The 10,107-nt window shown below is 32.3% G+C and overlaps 1 protein-coding gene and 1 long non-coding RNA gene across 2 annotated transcripts; both read left to right on the forward strand.

Moving 5' to 3' along the window:
- The first annotated feature begins 1,944 nt into the window (after nucleotides 1–1,944).
- LOC145847316 (uncharacterized) lies at nucleotides 1,945–5,507 on the forward strand. Its single transcript, XR_014371215.1, has 3 exons — nucleotides 1,945–2,030; nucleotides 2,484–2,558; nucleotides 5,450–5,507. It is a non-coding gene; the product is annotated as an uncharacterized LOC145847316 (long non-coding RNA).
- A 67-nt stretch (nucleotides 5,508–5,574) lies between these two features.
- Nucleotides 5,575–6,925, forward strand: LOC145847314 (uncharacterized). Its single transcript, XM_082953566.1, has 4 exons — nucleotides 5,575–5,651; nucleotides 5,973–6,030; nucleotides 6,190–6,590; nucleotides 6,741–6,925. The coding sequence occupies exons 3-4, from the start codon at nucleotides 6,200–6,202 to the stop codon at nucleotides 6,923–6,925; spliced, it is 576 nt and encodes a 191-aa protein (XP_082809692.1). The 5' UTR covers nucleotides 5,575–5,651; nucleotides 5,973–6,030; nucleotides 6,190–6,199.
- Nucleotides 6,926–10,107: the final 3,182 nt, after the last annotated feature.

The following is a 10,107-nucleotide window of genomic DNA, read 5'->3' on the forward strand; positions in this document are numbered from 1 at the left end:
CCCGCTGCAGGTGCCGGGCAGCCTGAGCAAGCTGAAGACGCTGTCGCTGAGCGAGCACGGGATCTCGTACCTGCCCGCCCGCTCCTTCGTCGCCGCCCCCAACCTCGAGACCATCAAGCTGAGCACCGGCCGCCTCAAGTCCGTCCATCTGGAGGCGTTTGGCTCCCTCGCCAAGCTGAAGGTTTGTTTGGGAAGTGAAAATGTTGACGAAAAAAAACAGTGTTTTTGTTTGGTGTGTATTAAAAAGGTCTTTTGAAGTCAGATTAAAGGTTAAAAATCGTTTTTGTCACTTTTAAGTTTAGTTATACGCGTGTAGGAAACATTTCGTTAAACATAACTTACAACAAACAAGCACGCGTTCTATTCAACATTTCAAACAACACAGACGCTGGACTTGCGTCAGAACAAAATTGAGAGCCTGCCCGGAGGCGTGTTCAGCAGCAACCCGGCTCTGCAGTGGACTCTGCTCAACAAGAACAACTGGCAGTGCGACTGCAACCTCCTCGACTTTATTCAAAAGTTTGTGATGACTTTTCTAAATCATTGATTATAGCTTTACAGTCATCCGTGTACTAAAAACCCCTTTTTAGTTTGAACTAAAGTTTGTTAAAGCTGATTGCATTTAAAGTTTCCTTGATAAATGTAACATTTTCTAAAGTTTGTTGTATGAATCTGTTATGATGCCAGTGAAACGAGATCTTTGACCAGATATCTGAGCGTGAGTACGGAGGAAGCAAACTGCGTGAAAATAAAAACTTGTGCAACGTGCAAGGACAAAGAGTTTTACGGCGAGTATTTGGTCAGCGTTCAGGGAAAACTGGAGCAAAAATGCACACCCCACGGTTTGTGAACGTCATAATAAAAATTTGGATGAATTTTTTTTTTTTTATTTAGCTTTAGTGTAGTTAGAAAATTGTTTTTATATTAAATTTTGTCATTTAAAGGTAGCTTTAGCTCAAAATCTAAAGGTATACAAAAAATCTAAATTATTAAATATACTTAAACGTAAATTTTAGAGTTAAACTCACTTTTCTAAAAGTGTTCACAAACGTCAACTCTGATTTTTTAAGCCAATTTTAACTGAATAATGAAATTCAAAGTTTACTACTTTTCGTTTTTGTGTTTTTTCGTTTTTTCAGCTTAACTATTTAACCCGCCTCCAAACCTATGAAAACACAAAACACAGGGATCACCAACCCGCAGCCGAAGATCGACCCGTGCAAGTCGAAGCAGTCGGAGAGGGAGAGGACGATCAACAACGGGAAGTTCAGGGCGACCGTCAGGTGGCCCGGCGGTCAGTTGAACGTTTATCGGATATTTTGATTTGTACAAAAGTAACGTAAGAGTTTACGAAATTAGGTCTTAATATGTAATAAAGTATGGATATTTAGAAAAAGAACTAAAAATTTAAAAGTGTTTTCACATACATGTTTTGTCTTTTGATTTGTACAAAAGTAACGAATTAATTTTAAACTACCTCAAATCTTTCCTTCCAGCACAGTATTTTTTTTCTATTGGATAAAAAAAAAGATTTGTACAAAAGTAAAATTAGATCTTAATGTGTAATAAAGTATGGATAGTTAGAAAAATTACTAAAAATTTAAAAGTGTTTTCACATACATGTTTTGTCTAAGCGTTTTACCTAGATTAGCACGTAAAAAGTATGACTTCAAATGCATTCATCCTTTGAAATCAGGTAGTTATTCTAAAATAAAAGACTTAAATTAGACAAAAAGTTTTAGCTTAAGAAGAAATAAAAAAGTAGTTTTACTATACAAAGAGAATGTTAAAGCACAATTGTTGAAAAATGCCGCCAATGCGAACGTTGGAAGCCGCCAGACTAATAAAAGCTCGCATTCCGATCTAATCCCGCCGCCAATTGAAACGATTAACGCTGATTATCGCACAAAACTGCAGGAAGGCTGAACGATTTCAAGCTGGACGGGCAGGACAACTGCACGGACGAACAAGGCCAACCTCGGGGACCGACCTCCGACGATCCCGGCGTCAGGACTCTGACGTTCACGCAAGTGAGTTTTCAATGCGTTGATGAAATTTTTTCGCGCCCTTTTCACTACAATTTGAAGTTATGTAATCATGGATGCTTTGAGTTTTAGTGTTGGATAAGCAGTTTCCTATAGGTTTTGCGGTTAAACTGTTTACGCTGCTGATTAAATTTATTTGAGCCTCATTTAAAATTCTGCCTTTATGGAAAATCAATAAACGAGGTTAAAGCTGCGAGATGAATGCTATAAAAAACAAACATAAAATAAACTATGAAGCGTCAATTTAGTTATTAACGATAAAAGTTCTTTTAAAGGATTATTTATTACTTTATGTTAGTAAGGTTATATTACTTTGTTGTAAAATATAAACTTTAGTTATAGCTTACTTGTTCAGCAAATTATAAATAGTTAGTTATGCAAATAAAAATATTATTCATGTGCTTGAAAACAGAATAACGTTTAACATTCAATACACAGCAAACCACTACGACAAGCATGCCCACTTCATTACCGACAATAGAAAGTACTACTAACACTCCATACGCAGGCAACGTAAGTTAAGTTCATAAAATATATATATATATCTTGATTTTACTGCTTACTCTAAGCCAGGGTTTCCCAAACTTTTTTGCAAATGGCCCCCTTTAAAGAAATTGAAAAAGCAATGGCCCCCTTCAACAAAATTACTCATAAAATACGCGTGAGACCTTTTTTTTTTGTTTTTTGCTTTTCATCTGAAACTCAAGAATATCTAGTGTAAGTTTTAAGTTATGGCCTCATGTTGTGGCTCCTTTACTGCTCATGGCCGCCCTCTTCCCCCTTTGCTGCTCGTGGCCCCCTGAGTATCTGTCATGGCCCCCTAGGGGGCCACTTGGCCCACTTTGGGAAACCCTGCTCTAAGCTGTTGTCATAGATAAATCTTAAATAATTGTTCAGAAAGTGAACTTATAGGTTAGTAGTGAACAAACTGGTGTAACAGTTCAATTTCACTGTGTTTAATTGTATAAACAAAAACACGTTAAAAAATGTTTCGTGAATAGAACGAAAGTACTTGTGGGAAAAAAAAGCGTGCATTTTTTCATAGTAATAAGGACAGTAAGTTATAATTGTCATATGTAATGTGTTATTCAATAGAAAATAGTTACGGTGTACAAAGGTTAAGTAAATTCACTCTGAGGGCTAAAGCTTGAACGTTCTTATTTTTATAATAAACGTGCAAATTACAAAAGTCCCCACTGCAAGCATTCGTATTGATTGTAAAATCAATGGATACTTGTATTCATAATGATCCGCTTTTAGTTGATCACGTTATAAAATATGAACTAGTAAATAAAAACTTAAACTTTAAATGGTTTATATATTATATTTGTTTGACTTTACAAAAACTCTGTTTTCAAAAGTGACTGAAATATAAATTAAAGAATATTAATAGTTTTCATTTAAATTTCGGTTAATAGTGCTCGTCAAGTTAAATTGGAACTAAATGTTCATGTAATTGTAAAATAAACAACATTTTTATACAGTTGTTTCATATATAATTACTTACTGCAAAAAAAAACTTCATTTTTATTACGTCATATTAACAAATTAATTTTTAATTCTAAATTTCTGCAAAACATATTTAACAAACTAAAGCTTTACTGAGGATTGTATGAGATAGAAATATAAATAGAAAACTTCACATATCAAAACATCTGTATAAAACTGTTGTTTGTTATTTATTTATACAATTTAAAAATATATACTATTAGATTTAAAATTGTGTAATTTTTTAATTAAGACCAAAAGTAAAACTTATTTACTTTAACAAAATCATAATTTAGAAAAAATAAATAGAGTACATAATGCATACTGTTAGATTAGTAGCTATTATAACTTATAATACTTTTAAACATTGTTTTTTTGTATATTATAACAAAAAATTGTTTTTAAGAAAGAAATATAAATATAAAGCACAAAATATATGTTGTTAGATTTGTAGTTATTGAACTTTTTATGAATATAAGTAGTGACTTAAGTTTTTTCTAAACTAATTTTCAGTTGAAACCTATAAGTTAAAATAAATCATAAAGTCTTTTGATTGCTCTATTATCATTTTCCTTGTAAGCTTTTTATAAGTTTTAACTTATTTTAAAAATGTAAACCAAAACTTTATAAACCTATATTCAAAAAAGCTTTGCCGACTAAGGTGAGAAATAATAACAATAAAAAATATTTTAAAAACGTTTTATTTAAAATATGTTTAATCAGGCAGTTTTTATCATGTTTAAAAACTACTTTTAGAAAATTTAAACTATTATATAACTTAAACTGGTATATTTAAAGCAGTTACTAGATTAGAAACAAAAGTAAATTAAGCCTTGAGCATTTATTATAAATACAGCATTAAATCCGGACAAAAGTTCTAAAGTATAAAGTTTTAAAGCCTGCTGCTAAGAGCCGCTTTCCTGTAATTCATTATTGACTTTCCAAGTGCTCGCTCTTGACTTAAGAAAAATAGTTGTTTTGAATTATTGTTGTTTATGGTAATATTTCAGGTAATGCACAGTATCGACTGAATTTGTGCAGAAGGCATATGTAATACGGTGTTACGGTAGTTATTGCTACAAAATATTTACGTTTGTGTAGCAATTTTATTTGTGAAAAAAAATACTTCAACTTGCACGAACTTGAGTAAACATATTTTTAACCTAATTAATGCTAGACGATTTTTTGTTGTTGTTGTTTTAACATCTTATAACCTTTAAAATAATTTGAACAACCGTTCTATAATTTGTAAACTTTCTAAAATTACTATACAACCTTTAAATAACATTTTATTAAAAACTTTTAACCATAAATAAAGATAAAATTCAAATAATAGTAACTAAGTTATCACTAAACTGGACGTAACACTTTTTATAATTTGATATAAATGAAAGTTTTGTTTGATTTATGAAGTATTTTTTTTTTTCTGCAGTTTTCAGCTTATTTTTTTTAAACAAAAAAAAAACTGTAACATTTCAATGCTATAACAACCTTCAAAATAGTTTAATCGACGTCTAAAAATTACTATACAAATACAACAACTGGTATATACATTGAAAAATTATTTTAAATCATATGTGGTGTCAAATGAAAACTGTTATCAGTTAAACTATTACTGACAATGAACTTTACTCCAATGGGAGTTTTATAACTTTTCAAACAAAGGACACGTTCTGATACCCTTTTCGGTATTCAAACCATTTTTACAAAGCAAACAAAATGTTCAACACTTTTATTGTTTGTTGAACGATAAAAAAAACGCGCAAAGATTTTGGTCCAACAACGTGGTGTACAAAGGAACCTTTCGGTTATCGAGTCGCACACCACATGCTAATAAAGTTTCTTACGAGCGATTACACATATTTTTTTTATCATTTGAATATTTAAATCTTTAGTAACAGTCAGTAAAACAACAGGCGCTGGTGCCGACGATAGTGGGATGCCTCTCCGCCTTTCTCCTCGTCGGCCTCCTACTCCTCCTCGTCTTCCTCCGGGCGAAGGCCAGGGCCAAGCGCAGGCTGGCGTCGTCCGGTCAGCAGCCGGCTCACGCGTCGCCCAAAACCAAGAAGAAGGGCCGGCGGAAGAAGCAGAAAAGAAGCGGCAAGAAGCCGCCGAAAAGTAACTCGCGTGCTTGTTTACCCTGGCGCGGTTTTTTAACTCGCGCAGTGTATAGCAACTTATCTCGCTTCCAATCAATATCATAAACTTTTTTTTCGATAAAACTCAAACGGGGAATAATCAATAATTTATTTGCTTTTGTACTCTGTGTGCGCGCGCGCGCGCTACCCCGCAGTAATCCAAAGGGCTCCGCTTAAACTTTTATTATGCAAATTTAATCCAATGAAAAGATTAAACACAATAATTTTTCTTTTGCTTCATTGCTAGACTTTCGAAAGGTAGAAAGCTATCTCTGGTTTTTAACAAAAGTAAATTTTGCAGAAAAAACAAGTCACAAACAAAACACGAATCAGAGCTCTTCAGTTCAACAAAGTATCAAGTTTGTCTTTTTTTTTTTGACTAATGTTTAATCTAAAATATTTTTGTTTAGTACATTATTACATCCTTTATAATTTAAAACTCTATTCATAGCTAAAATAAAAAACTATGAGCTCTAGATCCATAAAAAAAAATAACGATAACTTTGCTTTAAATTCAGTTCCATTCCCATGCAAGAAGTCCACTATGCCGTTCCGACAAAACCTTCCTGGCAACCACCCAAGTCCGCATGGCAACAGCCGATCGTTGCCAGGCCGGTCGGCGACACCATGACGTCAAACTTTGATGACATCACAGTTGCCAGGTCGCAGTCGATGCGGAGAAACTTGGAGGACAGGAAGAAAATTCCCCCTCCCCCGCGCCAGTACCGAACGGTCACTAGGGGGCGCCAAACGACCGATTTCCATGGAAACAACGCGCTGAGCACCATAGCGACATCTTTCGGGGAGCTGGAAGCGCTGAAGAGACTGGCCAATGAGAGAGGGCCTTCAGATAGTTCCGGAGTCATGACGTCAAACTGGAAACAGAACTCGATGTCGGCGTTGCGGACCAACAAGCAGAGTTTGTTGTTTGAAAAAAAAAATGTAAACAATTCTAAACGCCGCTAACTAACTTGTTGCTTTCATTCATAAAAGCTCTAACACACCGAGTTGTTTTTCTATTTCGCTTCAAAAGTGATTTTGAAAATCATAAGCTGTTTTCTTACAACAGGGTTGCCTGCCACGAGCGGAAATTTCCACCGCCACCAAACGCTAGACAACTTCTACCGGAGGGAAACTTTGGACAGGCGAACGACGACTTTTCCCGCCAAAAGAAACGAGACTGTTCGAAGCTCGGACGACAAAAGCAAATTGGCATCGCGCTGCTTTAACTCTTTCGATTTTGATCCTCAATAGTTTATCTTGTAGCAGTTGTTATTGCTTTCTATTTATTACATTTGTTTTTTACCTTACACGATTGCTGTGCCGATTAACCGTTCGCGTTTTCACTGCCAACTCTGTTACAAGCAAGCAACATTAAACATCACGATACCAAAGTTTTTGTTTGTTTTTTATAAGTAGAAATGACTAATTTTTTTTTTGTTGGTAACGCAATGTAACTCAGCTTCTTTAAATGTTTATATTGATGTTTTATTTATTTTCTCATGTTTTGATAATTTTGTCGAAATCAATTTCTACAAAAAAGCTAATAAGAAAACTAGGATTTATAAATTTAAATTTGTTCTTAGAAAATAACGAGTGATACTTTCATATAAACTGTTATAATCTTTTGTAGTTTATCATAACTTAAGTTATTTTTGATTTAGTATGATTAGTTAATCATGTAAAATGGTTTTTCTAAAAACTAAAGTAAATTTTGCCTAATTAAATGAACTTATATGTTGTGACATGAAGCTTAGTTGTAGTTTTTGTAAGTCTAATGCAGAGGGTCACCAGGTATTTTGTAGTCGCAAGCTAAACTTTGAAAACAAAAATCTCCGCATGCCGGAGTTGTAGCTTAAATAAATGCTCTTTACCTTTGTTTTTACTTTAATTACAAACCCCATAATATTTAAAATAGTTTCATTAAAAATTCTATAACTGCCCAAATTTTCATAAACTCATCCTGCTTTTTGCCCCCTCACTAGCTATTGCCTACCGACTTACTAAAATCTTCCAAAAGGGTGTTTTGTCTTCTTTGTAAAACCCTGGTGTACACTCATCCTGTTAAGCACTTTTGAATGCATAACAAACTTCAGTTTATGTCCATAAACTGAAAATTTTGGGTTACTTGTTGGAATGTTTTACTGGAGACGTTCTCTGTTAAGATGACTGTGTTTTTTTTTTACTTTACTTTAGGCGAGAAATAGCAAGTTTGTGTTGTTGAACCATGAGGAGAACTGACATCACAATTGCGTACTAACTTATAATATAAATTCGCCGACTGAATTTTTATAGCCTGCTCACTTCTTGGAGTGTCCTAGAACAAAGCGATTTTTTTTTCCGGAACTTTGCAATCTAAGAAAAACTAATCAAAAAAGTAGAGAATTAAAATACTGTGCAAATCTGCTGTTCTTAAAAACTTGCGTAAGACTGTCGAGTGATAAAACATTTAGAAAAATCTAAAATGATTAATAACAATACTAAAAGTACAATTATATTTCTAAACCTATTTATTCTCCGCTTAATTTTTATTGCTGCGTACTAATGAACAGAAAATTTTGAAACTCACTAATTGATACTTTACTTTTTACTTTAAAATATATTTTGGTAGGTACCGTTTTTTTTTTCTGAGTCAATATTTTTCTTTCAAATTTTTTATTATCGCCTTGTTCTCGACCAATTTCTTAAGTTATTATTTTTACATTATCCTTTGCTTTTCTTGTAATCCAACTACTCTATAGTATATATGTTATAACGGACAAAACCTTTTATCTTAATTTTATCCTTAAGAATTTATTTATTACTCAAAAGAAAAAGTTTAATTAACAAATAGTTTAATTTTTTGATACTCTCAAATTTTAATAATAATATGATCAGACGAATGTTTTGTTTAATTTTCTGTTAAATGAAAACATTTCCGCAATTAAACTAAAACAGTCTCAATTAAATCTTATACGAGCTCCTTTTTGTTTTTAATTTTCTCTTTGCAAATCACACTTATAAAATTTTTCTTTTACAACTATAGTGCTTAACGTGATTACCAGTTATTTCGACCATCACACAATGGACTGAAAAGGGGGTCACGCAGTCTTTGACATATAATTGTCACAAAAAGGACTATTATGCAATTTAAAGTTACACTTAGTTTTACAAACAGAATAAGGCCTTATAACGTCTGTTTTTATTCAAAATATGGTTAAAGGTTTAAGACATAACAAAACTTTAGGACTGAAAAGAAAAAAATCACAACCTAAAAAAGTCCTTTTTACTCTTAAAAGTACCTTAAACCTAAAACAATAGTTGTATTCCGTTGTAAGAATATACTTGTAAATTTCTTTCGTAAATCATTTTTATTTTTGCTAAAACACAAATAAAAATCAGAAATGTTTTTGACGATTTTTTTGAGTAATTTTAACTCATAAAAAATTCTAAACTCCCCAAAAAATAAACTCCCCGATAATTTTTTAGGAAAAATAGCAGTTTTTTTAATGAAAAACATTTGATTTTAAAACAATAATTTTCTTTATGATTAATCAATAAATTTTGACTTCTTATAATAAGACTAAACCAAAGAAAAGAAAATATCTAAAGAAGTATATGTCATTGTCATTGCTTATTGAACGACAAAAAAGCGATCAAAAAGTTTGATCCAAAGACCTGGTGTACAAAAGAACCTTTCTGTTGTGTATAAAATATTTTAAAGTTTTTAGCAGTTGCTGTAGGCATTATTTTTGACATGAGTTTTAAAACTTTTCAAGTTATTTTAAATTTCAATTGTGCTAAGATTTGGTTCATTTAAGCTTACGTAAGTTTCAATACACTTAAAGCCGAATAGAGCCAAACACAAGCAAAAGAAAAACCTTAACTCGAAACATGTAAATGAAACTCTTGGTTTATTTTTAAGTCATTAAGTTGGTCAAAAGTCGCTTGCCAGCCTACTGTTCACCAGCTATTTTTTCAAATTATTGCTATAAATTTCAAGCAAAACTTTAAACTGGCTAATCATTAATCTAAATTGTAAAACAAAACATGATGGCAGTAATTTGATATACAAATGCTAAACAAACATAAGTTGATTGTATTTAGTTTATTTCTAAGGCTTTGCTTAGATGAGCACTTTTTGTTACTTTTACTATAATAGTTTTTGATAGCATTTTGTTGATTTACCTTAGAAAGTATAAAAAGTACTGCAAGAAAAACTACAGCAAAAAAAATATAGATAGAAATTTATTGTTACTCTGACACTTCATGTTTTCAAGAAGAAAATTAAAGACATAGTTTTAAGCAATTCCATGCAACGATTTTTAAGCTGGTTTTTTTTTTTTGTTTACGTTTAGTTAAGCAATTACATATAAATGTTGTAGTATGTAAAACTTAATTAAGGGGTGTACTCATTTAATACAGTCCAAATCAAGGTTAACAAAATATTCGTTACG

Source organism: Thalia democratica, unplaced genomic scaffold (genome assembly GCF_965202585.1).
Source record: "Thalia democratica unplaced genomic scaffold, ktThaDemo2.hap1.1 HAP1_SCAFFOLD_880, whole genome shotgun sequence".
NCBI classification, from domain to species: domain Eukaryota; kingdom Metazoa; phylum Chordata; class Thaliacea; order Salpida; family Salpidae; genus Thalia; species Thalia democratica.

What these genes read in the sequence shown, in the direction of transcription:
- LOC145847314 (XM_082953566.1), top strand. Translation starts at nt 6,200, where the DNA reads ATGCAAGAAGTCCACTATGCCGTTCCGACAAAACCTTCCTGGCAACCA. An exon ending in GTTGCGGACCAACAAGCAGA is followed by an intron (nt 6,591 to 6,740) that starts GTTTGTTGTTTG and finishes TTCTTACAACAG; the next exon opens with GGTTGCCTGCCACGAGCGGA.